Source organism: Paracoccidioides lutzii (genome assembly GCF_000150705.2).
Source record: "Paracoccidioides lutzii Pb01 unplaced genomic scaffold supercont2.4, whole genome shotgun sequence".
Classification (NCBI taxonomy): Eukaryota; Fungi; Ascomycota; class Eurotiomycetes; order Onygenales; family Ajellomycetaceae; genus Paracoccidioides; species Paracoccidioides lutzii.
This window is the reverse complement of record NW_015440950.1, coordinates 547889-573834: the sequence shown is the minus strand read 5'-3', so window position 1 is coordinate 573834 and position 25946 is coordinate 547889. Positions and strand designations below refer to the sequence as shown.

The 25946-nt window shown below is 46.6% G+C and overlaps 12 protein-coding genes and 1 non-coding gene across 13 annotated transcripts; 7 read left to right on the top strand and 6 right to left on the bottom strand.

Moving 5' to 3' along the window:
• Positions 1-834: 834 nt before the first annotated feature.
• PAAG_01937 (DUF887 domain-containing protein) lies at positions 835-2149 on the top strand (the record flags this gene model as incomplete). The annotated part of the gene is made up of 2 exons (XM_002796003.1): positions 835-1314; positions 1445-2149. 2 exons carry the CDS (start codon positions 835-837, stop codon positions 2147-2149), a joined length of 1185 nt encoding a protein of 394 aa, XP_002796049.1.
• A 782-nt stretch (positions 2150-2931) lies between these two features.
• Positions 2932-4785, bottom strand: PAAG_01936 (hypothetical protein; the record flags this gene model as incomplete). The annotated part of the gene is made up of 1 exon (XM_002796002.1): positions 2932-4785. One exon carries the CDS (start codon positions 4783-4785, stop codon positions 2932-2934), a length of 1854 nt encoding a protein of 617 aa, XP_002796048.1.
• Positions 4786-5295: 510 nt separating this feature from the next.
• PAAG_01935 (formyl-coenzyme A transferase) lies at positions 5296-7108 on the bottom strand (the record flags this gene model as incomplete). Its single annotated transcript, XM_002796001.2, has 6 exons — positions 5296-5507; positions 5592-5885; positions 5946-6450; positions 6571-6697; positions 6817-6848; positions 6929-7108. The coding sequence occupies 6 exons, from the start codon at positions 7106-7108 to the stop codon at positions 5296-5298; spliced, it is 1350 nt and encodes a 449-aa protein (XP_002796047.1).
• A 300-nt stretch (positions 7109-7408) lies between these two features.
• On the top strand, positions 7409-8271 carry PAAG_01934 (riboflavin synthase alpha chain; the record flags this gene model as incomplete). The annotated part of the gene is made up of 3 exons (XM_002796000.2): positions 7409-7439; positions 7507-7629; positions 7709-8271. The coding sequence occupies 3 exons, from the start codon at positions 7409-7411 to the stop codon at positions 8269-8271; spliced, it is 717 nt and encodes a 238-aa protein (XP_002796046.1).
• Positions 8272-8701: 430 nt separating this feature from the next.
• On the bottom strand, positions 8702-10123 carry PAAG_01933 (ribosome biogenesis protein SSF2; the record flags this gene model as incomplete). Its single annotated transcript, XM_002795999.2, has 2 exons — positions 8702-9823; positions 9917-10123. The coding sequence occupies 2 exons, from the start codon at positions 10121-10123 to the stop codon at positions 8702-8704; spliced, it is 1329 nt and encodes a 442-aa protein (XP_002796045.1).
• A 293-nt stretch (positions 10124-10416) lies between these two features.
• On the top strand, positions 10417-11934 carry PAAG_01932 (DEAD-box ATP-dependent RNA helicase; the record flags this gene model as incomplete). The annotated part of the gene is made up of 2 exons (XM_015844496.1): positions 10417-10801; positions 10835-11934. 2 exons carry the CDS (start codon positions 10417-10419, stop codon positions 11932-11934), a joined length of 1485 nt encoding a protein of 494 aa, XP_015701500.1.
• Positions 11935-12608: 674 nt separating this feature from the next.
• On the bottom strand, positions 12609-14652 carry PAAG_01931 (phosphoacetylglucosamine mutase; the record flags this gene model as incomplete). Its single annotated transcript, XM_015844495.1, has 5 exons — positions 12609-13481; positions 13545-14051; positions 14141-14155; positions 14215-14436; positions 14560-14652. 5 exons carry the CDS (start codon positions 14650-14652, stop codon positions 12609-12611), a joined length of 1710 nt encoding a protein of 569 aa, XP_015701499.1.
• Positions 14653-15428: 776 nt separating this feature from the next.
• On the bottom strand, positions 15429-16745 carry PAAG_01930 (Mn2+ homeostasis protein (Per1); the record flags this gene model as incomplete). The annotated part of the gene is made up of 5 exons (XM_015844494.1): positions 15429-15483; positions 15560-16334; positions 16417-16459; positions 16526-16577; positions 16639-16745. 5 exons carry the CDS (start codon positions 16743-16745, stop codon positions 15429-15431), a joined length of 1032 nt encoding a protein of 343 aa, XP_015701498.1.
• A 187-nt stretch (positions 16746-16932) lies between these two features.
• PAAG_11398 lies at positions 16933-17015 on the bottom strand. Its single transcript has one exon. It is a non-coding gene; the product is annotated as a tRNA-Ala (tRNA).
• Positions 17016-17401: 386 nt separating this feature from the next.
• On the top strand, positions 17402-18826 carry PAAG_01929 (HNRNP arginine N-methyltransferase; the record flags this gene model as incomplete). The annotated part of the gene is made up of 6 exons (XM_015844493.1): positions 17402-17505; positions 17562-17575; positions 17642-17661; positions 17744-17853; positions 17941-18272; positions 18351-18826. The coding sequence occupies 6 exons, from the start codon at positions 17402-17404 to the stop codon at positions 18824-18826; spliced, it is 1056 nt and encodes a 351-aa protein (XP_015701497.1).
• Positions 18827-19675: 849 nt separating this feature from the next.
• Positions 19676-21004, top strand: PAAG_01928 (peroxisomal dehydratase; the record flags this gene model as incomplete). The annotated part of the gene is made up of 5 exons (XM_002795994.2): positions 19676-19795; positions 19861-19909; positions 20014-20334; positions 20450-20543; positions 20662-21004. The coding sequence occupies 5 exons, from the start codon at positions 19676-19678 to the stop codon at positions 21002-21004; spliced, it is 927 nt and encodes a 308-aa protein (XP_002796040.1).
• A 504-nt stretch (positions 21005-21508) lies between these two features.
• Positions 21509-23560, top strand: PAAG_01927 (hypothetical protein; the record flags this gene model as incomplete). The annotated part of the gene is made up of 10 exons (XM_015844492.1): positions 21509-21616; positions 21681-21731; positions 21824-22041; positions 22151-22168; positions 22236-22302; positions 22373-22433; positions 22491-22587; positions 22652-22757; positions 22834-22933; positions 22998-23560. 10 exons carry the CDS (start codon positions 21509-21511, stop codon positions 23558-23560), a joined length of 1389 nt encoding a protein of 462 aa, XP_015701496.1.
• Positions 23561-24220: 660 nt separating this feature from the next.
• Positions 24221-25797, top strand: PAAG_01926 (hypothetical protein; the record flags this gene model as incomplete). Its single annotated transcript, XM_015844491.1, has 3 exons — positions 24221-24534; positions 24643-25058; positions 25139-25797. 3 exons carry the CDS (start codon positions 24221-24223, stop codon positions 25795-25797), a joined length of 1389 nt encoding a protein of 462 aa, XP_015701495.1.
• Positions 25798-25946: the final 149 nt, after the last annotated feature.

The following is a 25946-nucleotide window of genomic DNA, read 5'->3' as shown; positions in this document are numbered from 1 at the left end:
TTTTTCCCATCTCCGCTTGATAGCGTTCAGTTATAGGGGAATTGGGAATAGTGGTCTCTGCTAGATGCCTATATTTACGGATACGTGCCAGGGTAGTTGAATTGATGGATGGGCGAACAAACGGCAGAGATTAGGTGAGAGGGTGGAGTTTCTTTTTCCTTTTTGTTTATTTCCCTTGTTTCCATTCTCGTTTTCCTTTGATATTTTTATTCCCTCGCACAGAGGACTATGGTTAGTTTAGCCAGTGGTCCGTCCTCCGTCGGGCCTTTTTCACCTTTCTCCACGTTAAATGTTTTCATATGCCTTCGAAGAGGTGATCGAATCTCGGCTTTGACGTCGTTCAATTAAGGTTCCCGAGACAACATGTGATACCCTCCCCCCGGTCCATTATCCTAACCCAAACCGGGCTAGTTAGTTCCCTTCTCAGCCATATTATGTAATCCTCCCCAACGTCTCAAAGTCTTAACGAGCAGGCGGTTGCTGTTTGGGTTTAGCGCAGGCGGCAGTATCCCCTTAACCGTGACTTGGTCACCAACCGTGAGCATCGGACCTTCAACATCAGCCTTCCAGCAACAACAACAACAACAGCCCGGACAACCACACGATCAAGCAGCATGGCTCTGGTCTAATAATAATAATCATAATGATAATATCAATAAATACTAGCTCGGTCTCAATCATTATCTAAGCCTGTTGCCTCAGCCTACCTCACTCTCTCTATGGATATCTAGACGTGCATTTCCTGTTAACCGGAGATTTCACCTCCTTTCTTTTCCTCTCTCCTCCTTGCCTGAAGCTGCCAAAGCTCTAGGGACCGCAGGCACATAAGCAGCAATGTTGGATCCCCTACCACCCTCACCGCAATGGCTGCAAGATGCCTTCCGCCCGATGTCAGAGAAACTAGGGCTTCATTCCATGCCACTCCACATTCATGAGATCATCTTCTCCTTCGTCGGCTACCAACTCATTCAATCCATAGTGTCCCCCTATCTCTCAACCATCTTGTTCCCCAAGCTATACCCGCACTTCAGCCATCGGACGAAGCTGAACTGGGACGTCCATGTCGTCTCCCTTGTACAAAGTTCTCTCATCAACGCCGTAGCCCTGTGGGTCATGTTTGTGGACGAGGATCGGCAGAGTCTGAATTCGTCTGAGAGGGTCTGGGGTTATTTGGGGTCATGTGGCTTGATACAATCTATGGCAGTGGGATATTTTATTTGGGATTTGATTGTTAGCACGCGGTATATGAAGATATTTGGGATTGGACTCTGGTTCCATGCTGTCAGTGCACTGTGGGTGTTTTGCTTGGGATTCGTAAGTCGTCGTTCTATCCTTTTTAGTTTCCCGAGCGCGAAAACCAGTATTACACTCTGTGGATACTTTGCCGTTCGGTTGCCTTGACAGTATGCAACTAATCACTTATACGTCGTATCTTTCTTGGTAGCGGCCTTTCGTAAACTACTATGGCCCAACCTTCATCCTCTATGAGCTCTCCAGCCCATTCCTCAATTTCCACTGGTTCTTCGACAAAGTCAACATGACGGGCAGCAAGGTGCAGTGGTATAATGGAATGGCGCTGCTGTCGATGTTCTTCTGTTGTCGCCTTGTGTGGGGTACATGGCAATCCACACGCGTCTTCATGGACATATTCAGCGCTTACAAGCAAGCGGACGGTAGATCTGCGCTGGCCCCAGTAAATGTCCTTTCATTTTTCCAGGACAGGAGCTCTATCCCCTGTGCAACTGAGACTTGTACCATGGCAAACGCTGAAATTTCTAAATTCGCGGATGCTCAGAACATCAGTGGCATTCCCATCTGGCTCATTGCAACGTACCTCGGAAGCAACCTTATCCTCAACTCGTTGAATTTCTACTGGTTCTGGAAAATGATAGAAACTGTCATGAAACGATTCCGAGTTCCGGCACCCGACGCACAAGAAAAGACAAAAACTGAAGAGTCTAAGATCAAGATCAAGCTGGGAGCACCCAATAGCCACGCTATCGTCCTCGAGGCAGCTGCCAAACTTGAACAGGAAGAAAGACTTTTCATCAATGGCGGTATTTCTGACTACACTGAGGATGAAACCGTGACTGTATCCTCTTCGACTGCAACTACAACCACTCCTTCAGCCAGGAGACGGAAGGCATAGATAGCTTCTTCAACTATTCGCATCGTTTAACGGGGGGGGGGAGTTTTCTCAAGTCCTAGCTTTTTGTTTCCATTTGACTACCCACGTACCTGCCTATGCACTTGCTGTTGCTTTCCCATTTGTTTCTCTTAAATATCCGACTAAACGTATCCCATTATTTATCGGTTTCATGTGGTATGAGGATATAGATTTCTGTCCTATTTTCATTTACTTTCTTAATCGCGGCATCAGGACCACTTTGTTTCACAGAGTAAATGGTATGAACTCGATCGGGATTTTATGAAATAACAAGCCCATGTGGCTCTCTTTGATTTTTGCTCCCTCTCCCGCATTTCATATTTGTCTCTACAGCATAATAGGTTTAACCAGTTTAAGAGTCTATTTCGTTTTTCTTGCTTTTTTATATTTTTAATTACCGAAGGGTGAATATTACACTATTCAAGTTATTTATACGCAGGATCATACCTCCATAAATCCTTACTAGCCAGGTGACACTTCTGCGACACTCATTCGTAAGAACGCCTGATCATGCTAAAAGTACCCACCCTTGCTGGAACACTCGTGGGTATATTTGGAAATACAGCTGCAACCACCATAACTCAAGGGCAAAGCGTCCCAAATCCCCACTTGCACGCCAGCCATCAAGTATGCACAGGTTGAAAAATGAATATGAAAGACATGGATAGCAAACCCCAGCATGTACCAAAGACTTCTCACTTGTTAAAAAGCTAAAACGGAAAAAAAAAAAAAGAAAAAAAAGAAAAAAAAGAAACTGAAAACTGTTAAGCTACATCTCCGACTACTATGGGAAGCCCACCTGTATCCATTCTAACTTTAGCTGGTCCATGTAAGGAATGACTGAACGTAGGCCATGCAGGATCTTCCAGGAGCATATCAAGATCTTCCGAATCAGGAGGGAGACGGAACCCATTGCCAGGTTTAGGGTAGAGCCGGTGATCTTCTATATACATGTATTCCTCGTCCTCATCTTCGTCCTCATCACTAGGTTCGTCGTTGTTGGGCATTGGAGCTAAGTTGTTTTCTTCCGCGGTGACGGGGACAGAAATAGGTGGTGGGTGTGGGTGGCCGGCGATGGATGACTGGGGGGTTGTGAAGGAGTTCTGGCTAGATAGGGTTGACACTGAGGTTGAAGATTCGCCAATTTTAAAAGGTGGTTTGTTACTTGTTCTGGGTTGTGCTGTTGGTGCTTGCGGTGTGGGTTGTGGTAAGGTCGATGATGGTAAGTCTAACAAGTTTTCAGGGAAGATGGGAAGGTCCGGTGTCGAGTTGGAAATGTCTAGTAGGATGTTGACGAGGTGAGCGTGGGAAAGGCTGCTCAGATATCCCTGTTTTTGTTCCGGGGAGAATTGAGCGCCTCCAACCCTGGTCTCCGATGGGAGAGTAGATATGTGATTGGAAGTATCTATTCTATTGACAGTGACTTGTTGCACGGCTGACGGAGGGTATATGTCATGAGACGAAGTCTCAACAGGTCGACACTCTTTGCAAAACCATTCCAGTTCTTTCATCGTAATCAATTCCTTCTCGATTGGGGGATCGTGGCAGAATTGGTGCCAGGGTCGATTGCAGTCATCGCAAAAGACAATCACATTGCCTGAAGGGCTATGACCCCTCTCGCAGTGCCGGCACACTACATTAACTTCCTTCCCTTTGCGATAGACCCGTCTTCGCTTTCGCGGGTGTGACGACGATGCTGCGTCAGGGGCTGTGGGTGATCCTGATCCCGTAGCTGTTTGCACAGAAACGAACACGGTTGGTCGATGGATCTGTCTACCAGACTTGGTCTGTGTAATAACAGGTGTAGCTTCATCAGAGGATTCGTCAGAACTAGTATCACTGGCTTTGATTATACCATCATCATCGTCGTTGGCTTTATTTCTCCCCATTTTGCGTCTCTTTGCTCCCTTCTGGCCGCTCCTGCGACGGTTGGTTGTTGTCGTCCTCTGCCGCTTCGATCCGGATGTTGAATTGGCAAGAGGGGTACTTTCGGGATGAGGAGCAATTTTCCTCTGATGCATGTTGTTGGCGACAGTCGGACTGGACATTGTCGGGGCAATGCTATCGGGTGATCTCACAGCGTTGTAAACATTAGCAGGCCCTGGAGTGGCGAGGGACGGTTGTTGTTGGGTAGTTATATCCATAGACATGGTGCTATTAAGTGTATTCTCCTGTAGAGAAATGGAAGACTGGGATGATAATATTGACATGTATTTTGTCCCCTCCTTCACCTCCTTCTTTCCATTTCCTAGAGCTGCTGGTGCCGATAAGTCACCATTCGATTCACTACGAGTGGTACATGGGGTCCCGGCCGTATTATTGCAGCTGCTCATCATGGAGCTGTCGCTCATAGGCTTCTGCCGGTTCACCCAGGTCCCATTTGTGCGAGCCAATAGTTCCACAGTCGCTGCAGAAAGTTTAGGGATGTGTAGTAAGTTTGTAGAACTGGAACTTGGCGTCACAGATTCCTCGAAGGAAGCTTGAGAGGCAGCTGTGGAAACCGGTATAGATGTAGATAGCGACGCTCCGTTATTCTGAGGGAGATGGTTCAACTCAGAGTTTGGGGAGCCGGCAGACGGAGCGGGAGGAATCTGCAGAGTTTGGTTCTGCAACGCCATGGCGGGAATTGAAACATAAAATGTGGTTGCATATATCGTAGACTGCTCGGATTATTCCATCTAATTGAAACGCACAATGCAGAACTCCCTTGATTCTTTGATGAAAATGAGCGATTTTGCCCACTGACACTCCGGGTCACATGATTTGCAATTCACACTTTGGAAGAGCCAGGACTCCGACAGAAGCATGAACTGATTATTATTGAATCTGATATGTTTTTTAATATGTTCCTGGCAAAATACATACATGGACGGCATTATGCACTGGAAACTATGCAATGCAGTTGAGCAACAACCGTGGGGACATCGAAGAGTAGACTGCCCTTCTATATATTTATGGATCTTTAATAAGAATCAGAATAACAATAGTCTTACCTATCTCAATGAGTAGATCAATCTAGAGTAGTAGTAATATCCAAGATAGCACAGTGATCTAAGATATGACACAAAACCAGGCTAAACCAACCAATTGCGCACTGCAGAGTGGTAGAGCCGAAGGACAGAAGATGTCTATGCAACAACGCCGTCTTTCTTTAACTGCGCTATCTCAGCATTCCCAAGAGCCACAAGATCCCGAAGAATTTCTTCACTATGCTCGCCTAGCATTGGAGGCGGGGTTCTAACACCAGGTGTGGCATCAGAATACTTAATGGGGGTATTGACCAACTTCATTGGTCCGCAGGTTGGGTGTTCTACTTCTGTCACCATCCCTCGAGCGAGTACTATATATTGGATTCACGCATTGTTTTAGTGATTGTATATTATAATATTTATACAAGAGAAAAGCTCGAATACTGCAAACTTACCATGCGCATGATTCAGGGTTCCTTGAATATCATTGATTGCCGCATATGGCATGCCGCTACCTTCAAAAATGTCAAGCCATTCCTGTGTAGTCTTCTCCCGCATCTTGTCATCGATCATCTTATCTAATACCACTCGGTTCTTCACCCGAAAATTGTTGCTGACGAAGCGCTCGTCGGTTTTCCATTCTGGATGACCCACTTTGTCACAGAGTACGCCAAACAGTTTGTCGTTTCCACCCCCGAGTAGAATATCGCCGTCTTTGGTTTTGTATCCACGATAGGGAACAATAGAAGCTGTAGATATACTGTCAGTTATATATACCGTTTCCCCTATAGAATATCAGCACTACATACGATGAGCAGTTCCCCATCGGCCCGAGTCCTTTTCACCGCTGATCAAAGCGGAGCTAGCCAGATTTGATAATGTTGCAACCTGGCAATCACTCAATGCCGCATCAATATGTTGACCCTTTCCAGTCCTGGCTCGGCCTATCAATGCCGCCATGATAGCATTCGATGTATAAAGTCCAGTGGTAAGATCCGTGACTGCGACTCCGACTTTAACGGGAGGCCCGTCTCGTGAGCCCGTGACGTGCATCAGCCCCATCTCAGCCTCGACCATGACGTCGTATCCTGCCCGTTGGCTGTATGGACCAGTCTGCCCATAACCGGTGATACTTGCGTATATCACCTTGGGGTTGATGGCTTTGATAGACTCGTAGTCCATTTTGTATTTCTTCAGCGCTCCGGGTATGTAGTTTTCCACAAGGACGTCACAATCCTTCACGAGCTTATGGAGGATTTCAACACCGGAAGGGTGGGCGAAGGACAGAGCCAGTGATTTCTTATTGCGGTTTACCTATTTCCGCACCAGGGGAGTCAGCAAGATAGCACATATGTAGGGTGGTCAGTAAAAAAAGAGACCCTCCCTCTCCCCCTCCCCCAAAACCCAACCCCATCGGTGCCACGCCAGACTTACTGCTAGATAATATGCACTCTCTCCCGGTGTCTCCTTTTTTGTACCTTCCTTGTACTTCGCGAAAGGGGGTCCCCAAGCCCGTGTGTCATCGCCACGGATAGGATGTTCGATCTTGATAACTTCCGCACTATAAATATGTAAAACATAATTCCTTAACAATCTTGAATCTAATAATGCATCGAAACCGTGAATACATCTAGCACACACGATCTCCCTATGCCGTATTCCAAGGTTCCGGTTATTTACCCTAAATCGCCGAGTATTTGTGTGCAGTAAGGCTATAAAGAGTATAGTAAAGAACTGTCAACGCTCTGTACATGAAGATAGATTGTCAAGCAACACTGCAATGACAACTTACACCCGCAAGAACTCTTGTCATATCCAAAACTCGTATTCCCGCCAGTGGGAGGTTATCCACATTAGCCATTGCGGTGGTTGAAAAGCTCCGCCATCTAGCTGTCGCCGTCAAGCCATTGTTGCTAAATAGCAAGGTGTTGGATCTCCTCGCGAAGCTTCTCAATGTCAGATGTAAGTTCATCGTGACGGAATACAAAATGCGTACAGATCAAGCTACAGCCAAGCTCAGATTGGTGGAAGTTCATGGTGGAATATTCTTCGAGAATTGCGAAATAAAAAACTCTCCCTTGGGTATTGCGGAAGTGCCGCGGTGTTAATACCATCACCGCCGAAGCAGCCAAATGCCGACCAGTGCAAAGCTAATTCTGATCAACCAAACGTCGGGCAGAAAATACCGTGCCAGACCAAACACGGCACAAGGAACGACCAAAGAAAATTAAAGGATTAGATTTGCTGCGCTCGAGCCAGTTCAGTGCCAAATATGTTCGCAGGCTTGGTTGAGAAGATCGGCAGTAAGCAGCAAACCGCTACTCTATTCATACATCCCAGTTACCTTACGGTCGCTAACAATCTATTAAGCGGTCACATCGCTCGAAGCTCGAGATGAGACCGCTAGTGGAGGCGGAGGCACTTCGTTGACGATATCCGATTGCGAGGAAATACTCGTAGATTGCCATTTGGGTGACAGCATATGCGTCAATGGTACGGGAACACCACTATAGAGGCTCTATACTTTTACAAAAGGGAACAAAGTTACTAAGTATAAAAATTGAAAATCTAGGAACCTGCCTCACCGTCACCGCCTTCGATAAATCCTCCTTCAAAGTCGGCATCGCCCCTGAAACACTTCGCCGTACAAACCTGGGCTCTCTCACCAAGGGGTCTGGTGTCAACTTGGAGCGCTCAGTCACTGCCTCGACGCGGATAGGCGGTCACTTTGTCCAGGGCCATGTCGATACAACCGCTAAGATACTTTCTGTCACGCCAGATGGCAATGCATTGACTTTCCGCCTCCAACCACGAGATAAGGGGGTGCTGAGATACGTTGTTGAAAAGGGATATGTTACCTTGGATGGTGCAAGTCTGACCGCGACCAAAGTGCTGGATGGCGAAGAGGGGTGGTTTGAGATTATGCTGATTGCCTATACCCAAGAGAAGATTGTGACGTCTAAGAAGAAGCCTGGGGATGAGGTCAATGTTGAGATTGACATTGTTGGGAAGTACGTTGAGAGGAGTGTTCAATGCTACTTTGAAAGACAGGGGAATGGGAATGAATTTGCAATCCTAGAAAAGATGGTGGGAAGGCTTGTGGAGGAAAAGTTACGGAGGACATCAACGTCTTAAGATACCTAGACAATGTTATCAAAGGCAAAACCTATCATTTGATACAGGAAAATCCAGATTATACCGTGGAACGTAAAAATATCTTGTTCCTAATTCAGGACATCTATGGTGCATGAAAAAGATGCACGGAAACCAAATACGGGGTCTAGAAATAAAAAAGCACCTGTGTTGCGGGAACTTCGAACATCAATCGCTGTTTCTTGGGATATCTATTCAATCGACGGTGTAATTGGAAAGAAGATCATGAACAGCTTTAAGGACAACACGCTTTACTTTGTACACTGCGGGTAAAAAACCGCAACGTTGGTAGAAATTACTTTAAACTCCTAATCCCCACCCTATCCGCCCAAAAAAGTGCACAGACAAAATACAAAAAGAACATATCAAAAGGGGGTGACCAAGGCCACATTTGATGGTGATAAATCACCATCTAATAGTCGGCGGATGCGTCCTCCATGTCTTCATCACCATCATCAAAGTCTTCACCATCCCATTCGTCATGGAGGTCCTCATCGTCCTCGCCATCTTCACCCTCTTTAATTGCATCCCCTTTACCTCTCCCCCTTTTTTCCTTCCGCTTCCTTTCAATATTTTCCTTCTGCTCCTTTCGTCTCTGCTCCTTTTCCTTGCGTTTCTTCTCCCACGCCTCATCCAGCTCCTTAGTTTCCGCCTCCGTCTTGGCCAGTACATGATGCCACAAAACTTTGCCGCCGCACAATCCTTCCTCAACCTTGGTCAATTTTAATTTCATCCGTGGACCCAATTCCACCAACTTGACCGCCCTCTTTTCAACATTTGGATCTGAAGGTTTCGATGACCTCTTTTCGCCACCCTTCATACGTTGCAGTTCGCGTTTATTCAGAACCTTTTTCGCAGTGTTTTCCAATACTTCGACTTCAGCGTCAGTGTCGAGTTCAGTTTCGCTAGCAGAGGTATATCCAGCCGCGGATGGGTCCAGCAGATAGTCTGCTACATCGTCCAGTTTCCCGAGGTTAGGGAGAGCTCCAGTCTTTCGATCTCTATGTCGCTGTTCCTTGGGGTTCAGACGTCGAATTCGTTTTGGTATGCCAGTCCTTTTGGTTGTGATGGCATAATGGCGAAGATTTAAAATGTATGAACCATCTTCAGTTTGTTCTGGGGATAATTCTCTATTTAACAGCATGATGCGACGAATTGAAGATAACGGGGTGGTTTGAGGAGAGATAAGGGGAAATAGGGACTGGAAAACGGTTGTCGCAAGAGATTCCAGATGTTTTGGAACTGCTTTCGAGAAATGTTCGTTGTCTGTATTCGAAGACATTAAGTTATTCATCACGAGTAATGGAGGCGTTAGGTGAAGCTTGTCCCATCCTTTGGGATGCTTTAATGCCTTGACGACGTCTTTACAGAGCGAATAATTTTCAACCCTAAAGTGTAGCGTAGGTCCGCGGGGGGCAAGGGCAAGGCGAAAATTCGTATTTCCTGTACTCGACTTTGAGAATAAAAGCAAATGGGTCACTCCAAGGGGCCCAGTCATGACGGTATAATCCTTCAGTTTATTCGATTTCCGCTCCTATACTCAAGAGCGATCAGATCAACGCTTGTCCGTTGTCATTATTCAACATCGCAAATATTTCCATTGCTAAAAGACAAAAAATATTTTTACCTTCAAGCGGCTGGCTGTGTCAGGTTCCATCATTGCCCGTACATCCTTCACCAGCTGGCTAACACTTGGTCCAACTTCACCAGCGCCCATCCGAATCACCATACTCTTTGGGGACTTGGTCATTGACGCGGAGGCATTTTTGGGAGCTACATGGCTATTGCTTCCAGCCTGGAGATGAGTCCGCTTCTTCGTACGTCTTTTCGCCATGATTTTAAATAATGACAATTAGATTTGGCGCAAATAGATTCAATTTGTCCTCAGAAAAGATTATCCCTCCCAGAACGGAGAAGTTTAAACCGATCGATCTATCTCCAAACATCTGAACTTTTTCTTTCGAGCAGCAGAAATTCCGCGGAGGCCGGAACATTGATTTTGCGGCGTCGAAGTTAGTTTTTTCGTAGAAGTCAAAAAACAGCAACTATCGATACATCTTCATCTACAGCCAGACACAAACAGACACGTATTCCTCAATAGGTTAATATGTCTAATTAATACACAGGATGCAGGCGTTGAAAAAAAGGAAGCTGGCTCACGCAGCTCGGCCAGATTCTACAAAAAGCAATTCCGAAACATCAGGCTCCAAGTCTGCGGAGCAATCGCAGGATCAATTGACCTCCGAAGCTGGTGAACAGGGTGCCAAAAACTCACAAGAAGAGACTGCCACAAAGTCATTCAAGGATTTGGGGGTTATAGACTCTCTATGTGAGGCTTGTGAGGCTTTAGGCTATAAGGCACCCACTCCAATTCAAACAGAAGCAATCCCTCTTGCTCTGCAAGGCCGGGATCTGATTGGGTTGGCGGAGACAGGAAGCGGGAAGACAGCCGCTTTTGCCTTACCTATTCTACAAGGTGAACTGCTCAGCTTCCTTTTGCGGACTCACTGGGGTAATCCCGCTAATGTATCTTCTTCTCTAATAGCTCTAATGGATAAACCACAATCCCTATTCGGCCTCGTACTCGCCCCAACTCGAGAGCTGGCATACCAAATATCCGAAGCCTTCGAAGCTCTAGGATCCCTTATCTCAGTCCGCTGCGCCGTCATAGTTGGCGGAATGGACATGGTCCCGCAAGCAATCGCCCTCGGAAAGAAACCTCACATCATAGTCGCAACACCGGGCCGCCTCCTCGACCACCTCGAGAACACGAAAGGCTTCTCCCTCCGCAACCTCAAATACCTTGTCATGGACGAAGCTGACCGTCTCCTCGACCTTGATTTCGGCCCCATCCTCGACAAGATCCTCAAAGTCCTCCCCCGTGAACGCCGCACATATCTTTTCTCCGCAACCATGAGCTCAAAAGTCGAATCCCTCCAGCGCGCCTCTCTCTCCAATCCGCTCCGCGTCTCCATCTCCAGCAGCAAATACCAAACAGTCTCCGCCTTACTCCAAACTTTCCTCTTCATCCCCCATAAATACAAAGACATCTACCTCGTGTACCTCCTCAACGAGTTCGCCGGCCAGTCCGCTATCATCTTCACACGCACAGTCAACGAAACCCAACGCCTCGCCATCTTGCTCCGCGCTCTGGGTTTCGGTGCGATCCCGCTCCACGGCCAGCTCTCCCAGTCCTCCCGACTAGGCGCATTGAGTAAATTCCGCTCGCGCAGCCGCGACATCCTCGTCGCCACCGATGTTGCGGCACGGGGTCTCGACATCCCCTCCGTCGACGTGGTGCTCAATTTCGACCTCCCGCCAGACAGCAAGACATACATCCATCGTGTAGGCCGGACCGCACGAGCTGGAAAGAGTGGGCATGCGTTTAGTTTTGTGACACAGTATGACCTGGAGGTTTGGCTGCGGATTGAGAATGCGCTGGATAAGAAGTTGGAGGAGTATAAGGTTGAGAAAGAGGAGGTGATGGTGCTGAGTGATAGGGTTAGTGAGGCGCAGAGGCATGCCATTACGGAGATGAAGAACTTGCATGAGAATAGGGGTTCTAAGGGGGCTACATTGAGGGGCAGGAGGCCAGCGAAGGCATCGAAACGGGGGAGGGATGAGATGGATCGTGAGGAGGGGTAGGGTGGTATGTTGCTATTTGGAAAATCCAAAAATTATACAGGGGTCATTATGGGAGCTTCTTTCCTTATTATTTCTTACATCGTATGTTGCTGGTTTGCCATTTAGCGTGACTGTTATTCCTATGGATATTTTTGATTTCACCCATTCCTACCACGTAGCTTAAGTGGTTAAAACATATATATCGGTGTAGAAACGCATAGCGCAGTGGAATGTGATCGGGATAATAAAAATATTTTTCCCGGGTTTTTCCATTTGCATATCTTTCATTTGGTTCATTCTCACATGACCATTTGTCCATCCTTTCTTTCCTTTATTTCAGGTCCGTGGACAGTAAAACAAAGTTTGAAAACGAGAGACTGATAAAACACACTCATCGAATAAGAGCAGCACACAGCGTTTGTGCTAGGGAAGATAGTTTTGAATCCGATATACGGTAAAAGTAAAGGCCTATCATAAACTTGGGACCCTTGAGAAACTCTGAATAACAACTTTCCTTTGTTCGTTTTTTCCCCATGCCGACTCGAACTGGCAGTTACACATTCGAGATGTTGAACGAAGTGGGTATCCGCATTGTTTAGGTGTATGAATATACCGATAATTTGAGTTTTCTTTTTTCTTTTTCTTTTTTTTTTTAGTCCTTCCCTCCTTTTCTTGTTTTCTGCTTTTTGGATCCACTACTGCAAATTCCTAGCTCTTCCAGCATCCTGTACAGTGCTTGCAACCCGTGTAGCCAGATCGTCAGCCTCAGATCGCGTCGCTGCCTCAGCATACACTCGAACCACATCCTCCGTCCCACTGGCACGAGCAAAGCTACGGCCCCTGTTATACTGCGACTGGAGGCCATCGATACGAGCCTGCAAGCCTGCTGGCGATTCAAGCTTCCGTTCTGCATCGACAGTTTTGAATATTGACCGATCAGCAACTTCAATTCGAACGAGGCGGGATGGCAGGTCTGTGTATGTCGATATCCATTCCTTGAGACTCCAACCTTTGTGGGCGAGTATCACTTCGACGAGGAGCAAGTCTGACAGGGCATCGCCAACCGCTTGATTTATGAGTTCCGTGAGAGCAATGAGGCTTTCCAAGGCATATTGTTGGGCTGGAGATCGAGGCTCTGTGGATTTAATGGTTTTGAGAGCGTGCTCTGAGAAGGTTATGGTTCCATGTCCATTGGCTTCGAAGTAGACTCCCACATCGAATCTCATCGCGGCATGGTGGAGATGCTTCACTCCAGTGGGTGTGCAAATGACGGGAAGCTTGAGAACTTTTTCTATATATTCCGTACTTGAGCCGTTCGCATAGGCGGTCTGAACAACGCCAATCTTAAGTTTGCTTCCAAGTTGAGCATTCTTGACTAATTCAACAATGAAAGAGGCAGCAAGGGTTGCGATTCGGTCCCCATCAAGCAACTTGAAAATATTGCCTGTGTCAAGATAGTAGAAAACTATACGATCTGCGTCGCCATCAAGTGAAGCGCAGCGTTCATGAGTCGAGACTTTGCAAGAGGGTGGGGCACGCTGTTTGGTTTTCACAAAATCCGCACCACACTGGATAAAAGGATCCATTAGCAAATCACAGGCGAATAGAAAGTTCAAAGTGAATATTCTTACCTCGTAGTTCAAGCTTTCCGGGTTGATCACGTTGTCGTTGATGACTTTTATGTCCACGCCTCCTGCCTGAGCGTTAGGCAAATACTTGATCAGCTCTCTAAGTTTAGGGCCTCCAACGCCATTTGCACAATCAACCGCTACTGCACCAGACGTGGCGCGTCCCCTCATGACTTTTTTGAAGGCTGCACTAAGTTTCTGGTAGTAACCCTTCTCCGTAGGTTCACCATATTCATAGAGAGTACCCAGCGTATTCTTGCAGCGGACGATGTAATGAAGCTGGGGAGTGGTCAAGTATTTGAAGTCTTCAAATTCGGCCTCCGTCGCAGTGAGCGCGGAGGAGAGCACGCCGACGAGGCGCGAGCCTGAGGCGCGAGTATCGCGGGCGAAGACCACGCGAGCGGGGTTCTCCATCTTAATTTCAATCTCATCGATGAGGTCGCTGTACATATCCCCTAATTTCTCAAGGGGTGCATTTGCCAATCTGGTTGCGTATTTTTCCCAGTTCGCCTAAAATTTGGTTTGAAAAACCAGTGCATAAGCCAACATATCGACGAAGCGATGCGACGCCACGTATTGCCAGGTACGGGTTAACCTACCACCAACATCTCACCCTAGAACACGAGGATGTCAGCACTTGACCAACCGTCAAGCCATATAATGAACCACATACCATTGGGTCCACAAGCTTGATACCATTGTCTTCAGCGGGATTGTGACTCGCGGTGATCATAACACCAATGGTTTGACCATTGAGTTTTCTGGAGCGAAGACTGGCTAGAAGCCCGACGGCAAAGACAACCGTATTGAGGACATCCCTGATTGTGGCAGAAGGATCAGTTAGCGAGGCATTGTGTTGCGAAACAAGTGGGAAAAAGAAATATCGATGATAGGACTGGGGATTCGAAAACAGAAGTATTCGGTGGATCTCACGCTTTCATACGAAACTGTAGACGTAATTGTCAATTAGACTACCACCCATAGAGAGCCACTGTAACAATGGAAGCTTAAAACTTACACCAGCTGTGCCATATTCGAAGACTATACCCTCAGGCTTGGTGTACGCAGCAGCAGCATCGACAATGGTTTTCTTTACCGCTGAGGACGCCATAGCGAATTTGGGATAGCAAAAGTGTATGCTTGATCACCGCAAATAGCGGGATGGAGGAGGTGGTGGTGGGATAAAAGAATTTATACGATCAGAGAGGGGTCAAGAGAGGGGGAAGAGCGAGGATGGATGATGCTTGACTTGACAAAGCTTAAGACGCCTTGGAAGTGGCTGAGTCATGCATGAGGTGGGTGAGGCACGCCCCGGGGGAACCCAAACGAGGAAAGAAAGTTTGCTAACTATTCCAAGCCCTTTGTGGATCTCAGCCTATTTCAGCTGTGCAAGGAATCAACAGTCTGCATAGATAAGTGTTTTAAGCTTGCTTGAACAGGGGCTGAGGAACCAACCAACAGAAGGTTAGAGGGAGTCAACTTAAAAGGAGTCACATATTGGTAGTTTGCTTTGGCCATGATTTAAATCGCTCATCAATTCTCCAACAATTATTCTTTGGCAAGGGGAAAAAAAAAAAAAAAAAAAAGAAAAAGAAAAGTGTCATAATCATGGCCATCCCCCCCCCCCCCCACCCCCACCCAGCGACATACGGAGTAAACAGAAGGGGAATAAAGAGCAAGGAAAATAAAATGAAATGAAATGAAATGATATGAAATGCTTCAATCGAACTTCCAAAATGTTTAGATCTGCAGGAGTAACCACTCGACCCCACATTAAAAAACCCACAGAGCATATCCTATATATATCCCGAACTGCAACATCTATGGATACCATCCATAATGCCCCAAATCGAAAAAGCACTACATGAAGTTAAATATAAGACACATCTAAGCCTTCAATCGCTGCCCAGCGAGATCATCCTGGGCATCTTTCACAAGGAATCTATACAGCACCATTCACCGGATTAGAGGATGCACAGCACATTTATGTTGTTTTGAAAGGGTTATATACAACTTACGTGTACCACCACGCAGTAGGCACTACAGTCCCCAAATGCCACAGGCTATGCGCATCAATCAAGCCATGCCAAGGCGGGAAGTCAAGCAGCTCCAGACTCATCGCGACGATAATCCACGCAACGATCATGCCCGGCCACGCAGTCCACGATTTCATATACTTCCGGTACCGCGAGATGCTAAACCATGTCCACAGAAGATTCTGCACCACCCCTACTGTAACATTCGCAGCCATGTTATACGTGTAATCCCAAGACCAGAAACTCAGGTACGAAACATGGGTAATGTACAATGCCATGCAGATGATCGTCCACACCCGGAGCAGCGTGGGCTTGACGGGGGGTGTCGTCTGGTCGAGGCGGAATATTCGAACAACAGCAAGATATAGCCCATACAGCACGCTTGCGCCAGCCGCGAAGTAATCGAGCTTTTCAGTCACGGGGAGATCGCGGGTGTGGAATACCATGCTGAAAATCCAGCTGGCTAAGCCAAAGTACCCAAATGCAAGGTAGAATGGTCGCATTGGATATGAGCGAGGTATCGACTCTCGAATCCGGGCCATCCCCTGGTGATGGGCGAGGAGATTCAGGAAAGAGAAAATGACAGAGAACGGCTCCTGCATGCCTAGTATTCGGTAGAATGGCCATTTGCCGTGGAATTGAAGGACGGGTTCGAGCATTGGAGGATCTCGATTAACGCGGCGGTCTGTTATGATGTGTTGGCATATGTAATCGCATTCCGCAGGGCAATCCCATAATAGGAGCCGGAGGTAGAGAGCTGTTAAGCCAAAATTTCGAAAAACCAAAAAAAAAAAGGTCAGAGACAGATAAAATGCCTATAGAGCAGAAATGATACTTACGCGGCGATAACTTCCCCTTTTCGCAATTTTCCGCCTTGCATACCTGTCGTGTTGACTGTTACTTCTGATGGGATGGTCCCAGCGGATTAAGGAGGAGGGAGAGGCTTACTTTCACGCACTCCTTGAAATCCGGAAGCCTGTCCCCAGTAGACGCCGTGGAGCTACCAATTAAAAATATCAAAGAGGTAAAAAAAAGAACCTGCCGGTAAATCGGTCTCTCACCGATAATGAGCACCATTGTTGTTGTAAGGACATCGCAAAGCTTCATTGAACGTCAATACGCGAGGAATACTTTTGGGAGCTCCGTGGTCGGTCGGGGATGACAACATTTGGACCACACAAACAACACTTTGGGCATCTTCCACGGGCAGAAAAGTAACCCCAGAGCAGCATTGCACAACGCCGGAATCGTTTCTTCAAAATTCAAAATTCAACATTAATAAATATATATAAATGAAAAATTAATAATAATGATAATAATAATAATAAAAAGGAAAGGAAAAGGAAAAACTAAAATGGACAATGTGATAATCGAAATCACGACCTTTCGCACGCGGGGGAATGCAAAGCGAACGCTCTACCAACTGAGCTAATTGCCCAGGCACAGGTAAAATCTAGAGGGTTACTGAGCCCCAAGTAGCCCAGAGCTTAGGGCATAGGGCTCGATCCCGAAATAGCACTAGATTAAGCCCCTGTCGAAGGCGCCGTCGAATCAGATCCACCGACAGCCTTGCTGGTGAGTCTAGCCAGTTTGGGACTAGCGCCCGCTTTAACCTTCAACCCAAAGTCCGCCTGTTATTTATTTTCTGCGAGGCTAAGGGAGAGATTTCTGCAAACCGCCTCTACCCCTCGCCTCCTCGACACAATATAAAATTCCTTTCCAAGCTGCAGATTTCTCTTTGCAATTTTTTTTTTATATCTTCATCCCAAGAGAGTTTCGTCTTTGCATCGTTGTCGTTCATTCTATCCCTTTTTTCAAGACGCAATGAACGGAGCTTCGAACAAAATGGATACCTCGTCCCCCCCTCAGTCGTCCAGCGTGGACCGGATGGCTGGCCTGGACCACGCAGAGGTTCGCTATTTTACGAGGTATGAGAAGATATCCTTACCTCTATAACCCTTCAATATATCTAACATTGTCCTAGCTACGATCACCATGGTAAATTGACCCTGATTACCACCCCTCTCGAATTTATATAACTGACGAAGAAAACAACGGTAACAGGCATTCATGAGGAGATGCTTGTGAGTGGAATTGCCCCAGTTCGCACAACCGGCGTCCAGAAGAGAAGAAGCTAATTATAGTTTTCCTTCCTCGTTCTTATAGAAAGATGAAGTTCGCACAAGATCATACCGAGATGCTATTTACCAAAATCGTCATCTTTTCAAAAATAAGATAGTACTTGATGTGGGGTGCGGGACCGGTATTCTCAGCATGTATGTCATGTATCTTGCGAAAAGAAAATGTATATACATTAACAATACCTGAATGGACAAAATCTGACAATTACATTCTGCCTCCAGGTTTGCCGTTCGCGCAGGTGCCAATCATGTTATTGGCGTTGATATGTCCTCCATCATCGAGAAGGCCCGCCAGATCGTGGCAGTAAACGGCATGGCAGACAAGATCACCCTTCTCCAGGGCAAGATGGAAGAAGTACACCTCCCGTTCCCCAAAGTCGATATCATTATATCTGAATGGATGGGCTATTTCCTTCTCTACGAATCCATGTTGGACACTGTTCTCTACGCTCGCGACACCTATCTTGTCCCCGATGGCAAGATCTTCCCAGACAGGGCTACCATATACCTTGCTGCCATTGAGGATGGCGAGTATAAAGATGACAAAATCGGATGTATGTTTTCTATTGTCTATGCGCTTTCTTTTCGTTCCCTACAACACTCCAGTTAGTCTAACACCTCCGTTCTGATAGTCTGGGACAATGTATGGGGTTTCAACTATTCCCCCATGAAAGACGTCGCCCTCACCGAACCCCTTGTCGACACCGTCGAATTGAAAGCCCTAGTCACCGACCCATGCCCCGTCCTTACCCTTGATCTCTACACAGTCACCACCGCCGATCTCGCCTTCACAGTCCCCTTCAAACTCACCGCGAAACGCAGCGATTTCATTCATGCCATCATCGCCTGGTTCGATATCGATTTCACCGCATGCCACAAGCACATCCGGTTCTCTACCGGTCCCCACGCCAAGTACACCCACTGGAAGCAGACAGTGTTCTATATTCGTGAAGTCCTCACTATTGAGGAGAACGAATCTGTCACTGGTTTTCTGAAGAATAAACCTAATGAGAAAAACAAGCGTGATCTCGATATTAAGATTTCGTACACGTTCGAGACGGAAGATGGGATTCGTGCTGCGCAAGGCAGCTGTGAGTACAAAATGTAGGCGTCCTTTCATCTCGTCCCCTAAATCAACAGACTGACGAGGTGCTAACTTCTTTGCAAAGGTGTTAAAATGCATTGCTGTTAAATCTCGGTTTTACCTTCTTCTTGTTATCTGTGAGAGATTTATTCGATTGAAAATCTTACCATGCGTTCCTTCATGGTATCTGATCAGGTACCAGATGCAGAATGAATTGCATCAGAGGAAACCAGCATTACATCGCTTGCGTGCGCATTCTCTGTGATCTGGCCGGAGGAAATTCGATATATAGAAGAAAAGACGAGAGAAAGGAAGGGAATAGGGGCTACTGGCGTTGGGGGCAAAGGAGCATAATGTGGCGTCCGATTATGTGGAACAAATGATATAGGATAACGATTTCTAAAGCTCCTCGATTGGTTAGAGATACCCGAGTTGATGCTTAATCTTTAGCTGCTTCATACACACGACTTTGTTGTCGAGATGCCTTGTATCTTTTCGAGTTCTCCCGCCCAGCTAGACTCCGTGATGTCCGCAGACCACAAAATATGGCTCTCTGCGAGTATTTCGGAAACTATGATTAGAGAATCGTATATCCATACAAAGGTAGGTATATGGGTAGATTTGCCGATATGCGTGGCATTTACATTGCTGCCATTCACAAAGCTCTCCGCTGCCTCGGCTCACCGCACAAGAGCCCGGACTGCCGCAACCGTTAAATGTTGAATTCCCCCGCAAAAGACATAACATATTTAATCTGGAAACATCGAGCTTTCAGCTGGTAATTTATTTTATTCTTGTTGTATTCTTGTCATATATCCGAACTTCGGAACCGTTCTATTCAAACTTCTAAATCAATCTAAGACATCTATCACAATGAGCGGACCAGGAGTCGGTCATCAGTTCCCCAGTCAGGACGTGAGCTGGACGAAGAGGGATGTCCTCCTCTTCGCAAATAGCATTGGAGCAAAAGCTGATGAACTTCATTTCCTCTACGTATGTTGTTCAATATTTTTCCTCCCCATCAGAAAAATGCCGACCAGCTAACCAAATCAATCCAGGAACTTCATCCAAACTTCTGCGTGTTCCCTACATATCCCATTATCCTCCGTATGTCCCAATTAGCGAAGAAAGAAATAGAAGGGAAAAAAGCCAGCCGGAGTGACCCCATTCTGAAACTGATTACATGCTAATAATCCATATAACAAGCACAGCATTCAAGCTCACAAACCAAGAAGTGACAGACTTCTACGCCCAAAAATCCGGAAGTGTCATCCCCGGCGTGCCCGCCTTCGACAGTCGCCGTGTCGTCGACGGCCAGCGCAAAATCACATTCCTCAAGCCATTGCCTGTCTCCAGTGAGGGCCGCAAGTTTGAGCTCCGAAGCTCTGTTGTTGGCGTCTATGATAAGGGGAACGCCGGCTCGGTCGTAGAGACTGAGCAGCGGATTATCGATAAGGAGACAGGGGAGATTTATTCCAAGGCTGTTGGGAGTGGATTTTTTGTTGGGCAGGGCAATTGGGGTGGGCCGAAAGGTGAGTGATATGGGTTTTTTTGTTATTTATATATATATATATATACCGTTACTTTCTCTTTTTCTTCACATCCTGCAAAGGATGAAAGGGGTGGCTGATGGTATTGTCCGTCCAGGTCCCGCTTCGGTGAACTATCCCCCTCCCCAGGGAAAGAAGCCGGATGCTGTCTATGAGTACCAGACTGATGCGCAAACACCGCTGCTTTACCGGTAGGTTTCCATTAGCTCTTTTCTTTAAATATATATATATATATATATAGATATAGATATATCTCGGACAGCTCTTGTCCTGTAAATTATGGTGACTGAAAAAATCTTCCATCTACAGGTTGAACGGAGACTATAACCCTCTCCACGCAACGCCAGAACCAGGCCAGAAGATGGGCTTTGGCGGTGTCATTATCCACGGTCTCTTCAGCTGGAATATGGCTGCGCACGGAATCTTGAAGACTCTGGGTGGCAGCGATCCCAAGAATATCAAGGAGTTCCAGGCGCGATTTGCGTCTCCCGTGATCCCTGGTGTCAAGCTGATCACGGAGATATGGAGGACGGGAAAGACCGAAGGTGGATTTGAGGAGGTTGTGTTTGTGGTTAAGAATGGGAAGGGCAAGGTTGTATTGAGCAATGGCCGGGCGCTGGTTCATGTGGTTGGAGGGAAGAGTAGGCTGTAATTGCACGCGCTGTGTTTTGGAAAGGGAGTGGGAGGATTTGCCTGATTCCTAGAAACCTCCCGGCTTTAATTATATATTTACGTTGTTTATTTTAGCACAACTAATTAGATTACATATACTTTTTTTACCCTGGTTAAGTGCAATGGCAAATATAATATCCTGGGTTAATGCCATGTACCTTTACGGAGTTCCCCATGGTTGCTTAAAAGGATGAAAATTGGGTTAAACGCCGTTGGATCTCTCCCCAAACCAAAACAGATACATATCTAGTTTATGAGCTGTCTCAAGCTGTTTCTGATGATTTCCGGGGCCAGGACAAGACGAGGTGGAGCCTCTGGGCCTACCATAAAAATTAAATCCGGCCTCTGCCCGTCACCAAAGTGTCTCATCTGACAACAACCGCATATATTTTTAATCATATACCTTGTGTATTTAGTTCCAGTACAACAAAAAGGATCGCACCCTCAACAATAAGAATACATGCAAACTACTATTGCCCAAAATATGTCATCCGTAAATCCTTCTGCTTTAAGGGCGCTCAAAAGAGCAGCGTGTGCAGTCCATGAAAGGTGGGATGTCTTCTACCCACATCCACTCCTACAGACCCTCTCAGTAAATCAACTACATACTACATGTACATACAAACAGCGCAAATCAAACTAATGCGTTATGGAAGCACAGGACTGCAAGCAGCAGCGTTTTATCTCAAGCAAGGAGGGGCCGATTGGTAAGTCGGTTCCATCCATGGATATCAGCCATATATCCAAACGATAGATAGGAGGCGCCGGTGAGAGTTGTGGCGGTTAACCGTGGAAGCAGGTACTTGCATCACGGTCTATCAAAGGAGGTCATTCCTATGCTCCTAGCCTCTCTGGAAGAGCATATGGTGCTAAGGAATCTGCTGCGTTTTCATCACTCGCCGTAAATTATGTTCCAGCAACACCCTCCGCAGTTCGTGCTGCTCAGTTCGGGACCGTGAACAAGCGGGATTATGCCCTTGTATCTGTGGATCTTCCTGGAGGCAATACGGGCAAATGGTAAGCCTCTCATTGATATCCCTTTATCGGCAATGCTACATCCATCTGCATATTCGCTTTGTTGGGGTCTTCTAAGTTGATTGTTGTTGAATTGATCGTATTGATCTAGGCCGGGTTTGTGGTTGAGGTTTGTGTTTTCATATCACCGTATCAAAGTTCCTTACTTGTTTTACCTCTTGCTAACTGAGTCCTAGAGATAACTGCCAGTGCAGTAAATGTATTCATTCTGACACGAGACAGCGACTCGTTGATACATTTGCGGTAATCATACCTACTCATCATTGTGTCACTTTACGTTTCTCTTCAATTATCTGATTTTGCGGACCTTCAGATACCTGTCGATATTCGTCCATCAGCTGTGAGGAATCTAGAGAATCATTTAGAGATCGAATGTAAGTTAGCCGTGCCCATCCTCCCGGCTATGTCCTCTTATTCTTACCAATCATCAGGGGCAAATGATGGCCATGTTAGCACATACGGTTATAACTGGCTATCAGAACACCATCTTAACCAAGACCGCTCTGCACCTGAGACTGCGATATTTAGGTATTGAAAAACTGCCTCGATGTTGTTTTACAGGCTTAGTTTTGATTTTTAATGTCGTTGGCAGCTCTGAGAGACAAGCCATGGCCAATGACCCAAAGGCCTACCCAACTGTCCTGTACGATGAGGTGATGTCCTCCTCCGACGGAGTGAGGGTATGGACAGATAACATTGTTCGTCTAAGTGTTCCATATTTCAACGCAAGCAAGTAGGATCTACGCTTATATGCTAACAAATTTGCCTTGCAAGTATCGATGGGGATTTTCGTTTGTCAAGGGCTGTCCGGCAACCCCTGAAGCCACGGAGAAACTCTTGGAACGAATATCATTCATCAGACATACACATTACGGTGAGTTCTTAAGCGCAACAGCCTTAGACACACAGTACGATGTATGAAACTAAAACCGTGACAGGTGGATTCTGGGACTTCACATCTGATCTTTCCCTGAAAGACATGGCATATACAGCCGAGGGTCTCGGCGCGCACACGGACACCACATATTTTACAGATCCAGCAGGCCTTCAAATGTTCCATATGCTCTCCCACACCGACGGTTCTGGCGGAGAATCGCTTCTTGTCGATGGCTTCGAGGCTGCAAGGACCCTATATAAAGAGGACCAAGAAGCTTACAGGGTATTAACAGAACAGTGTATAAGCGGGCATGCTAGCGGCAACGAAGATGTCTGCATGCAACCAGCTCGACCGTTCCCAGTGCTCAACCACCATCCAGTTACAGGAGAGCTGTATCAGGTCCGATGGAATAATGAGGATAGAAGTCCTTTAGTTGACGCGTCGCCGGAGCAAATTAACAAATGGTATACCGCAGCCAGGAAATGGAATGAGATTATTATGCGGAAGGATATGGAGCGTTGGTTTCAGCTGGATCCAGGTTCCCCGATGAGTATGTCTATGGCAGCCATTACCAATTCCCATCGTAATAACCATTCCCCAGACAGTTTGTTGACAGATACGTAGTTTTCGACAACTGGAGAATGCTTCATGGTCGTTCTCCGTTTTCGGGAAAGAGGAGGATATGTGGCGGTTATAGTGAGTCCCCCATTTTCTATATTATTTCCCCCCCTTTTTTTCCCCTCGAGGAGACACTCTGGACAATTCCGACATCTAATATGGTATAAAAGTAAATCACGACGATTTCATGTCTCGATATATGCTGCTCAAGGATGGCCGGGAAAAGGTCTTGAATAGGATATAGTTGACGGCATTGTCCATGATAAAATTCCTTCATATGAGGCCCACCGTGTATATGTGATTTTGAGGAGTTTTTATTGAACATAGAGAAATATATAGACGGTTTATAAAGCCGGGAAGGCCTGTCCGTATTGCATAGGAAATAACACGTGATCTAGGCAAAGAGCGTACGTGCAAAAACAAAAGCCGTTAACTAGTCCCAGTCAGGAACAGCTTGACTACCTCATTATTCAAGCTCCGAACAGCATCCAACATCAACAGAACATTTACAGTCAAACACCAACCAATTCTGCCTCCCTCTATCTGCATCCGTGTTTCGTATACTATTCGCTATTATTTCTTAGTGACGTCAAGATACCCTACCCCGGACATACGCGATATTTCCCCATTTCCCACCGCCGAATCTAACATCTGTCAACCGCCACTATGTCGACTCTTGAGGATCTCGATGATCTGGAGCGTGAAGACAGAAACAAGAAGAAGGACCAGGACGATGAGAAGAAAACAAACAAGGACGGTGATACCGAAATGAATGATTCGGAGGCGGATAAGAAAGAAGAGGAGGACAGCCTAATAGACGAAGAGATCCTGCGATCAAGCACCAGAGATATCATCAACAGACGGAAACTGCTAGAGAACGATATGCGGATCATGAAGAGCGAGTTCCAGCGCTTGACCCATGAACAGCACACGATGCAGGAGAAGATAAAGGATAATTTGGATAAGATTGAGAATAACCGGTATGCTGCTTTGGTCGCCGCAAACGTCAGATTTCTACGCATGTAGACCAGAGCGCTCCCTATCTTATACCGTGACTAATATTTACATTTCCCTCCCTTCTTTCCCAGACAACTGCCATATCTCGTAGGCAATGTGGTTGAGCTCCTCGATCTTGATGTTGAAAAGGAAGCTGCCGAAGAAGGTGCCAATATCGATCTAGACGCCACTCGAGTTGGCAAATCGGCTGTCATCAAAACATCAACCCGTCAAACAATCTTCCTGCCTCTCATCGGTCTTGTCGATCATGAAAAACTTAAACCAGGCGACCTTATTGGTGTTAATAAGGATTCATACCTTGTTTTGGACACTCTACCGGCCGAATATGATAGCCGAGTCAAGGCGATGGAGGTTGATGAGAAGCCAACGGAGAAGTACACAGATGTGGGCGGGTTGGATAAGCAAATCGAAGAGCTTGTTGAGGCAGTGGTATGGCCAATGAAGGAAGCTGAGCGGTTCAAGAAGATCGGTATTAAAGCACCGAAAGGTTCGTTGATTCCTTACCATTTTGACACGGCCCAATGCCTTCAGCACACACACTTCTAACTACTTCATTCTATGTCACAGGAGCTCTCATGTACGGGCCCCCTGGTACTGGTAAAACTCTTCTTGCCCGCGCCTGCGCCGCCCAAACAAACGCCACATTCCTCAAACTTGCCGGGCCCCAACTAGTGCAGATGTTCATCGGAGATGGCGCAAAACTCGTCCGTGACTGTTTCGCCCTCGCCAAGGAAAAGGCCCCATCGATCATCTTCATCGACGAACTTGATGCCGTAGGCACAAAGCGTTTCGATTCCGAAAAATCCGGTGACCGGGAGGTACAGCGTACCATGCTTGAACTCCTCAACCAGCTAGACGGTTTCGCTTCCGACGACCGCGTCAAAGTGCTTGCTGCTACAAATCGGGTTGACGTGCTCGATCCGGCCCTTTTGCGTTCCGGCCGTCTAGATCGTAAGATTGAGTTCCCTCTCCCTAACGAAGAAGCACGTGCTCAGATCCTGCGAATCCACTCGCGGAAGATGGCTGTCGATGATGGTGTCAACTGGGCTGAACTTGCCCGGAGTACCGATGAGTTTGGTGGTGCGCAGTTGAAGGCTGTGTGTGTGGAGGCTGGAATGATTGCGTTGCGTAAGGGTATGAATAAAGTTGGCCATGAGCATTATGTCGATGCGATTGCGGAGGTGATGGCGAAGAAGAAGGATACCAGTGCAGGCATTTATGTTTAATATATTTTTCCTTTGCTCTTTCGTATATTCCCTCTCTGGTGATCAGTTAAAGTTGTTTCATGTATACGAATAGCAGAATAACTACAGCATTGAAGCCAGTGGTTACATTAAAAATTATTGAATCAGTCTCGATGCTGCTTTAATTTTAT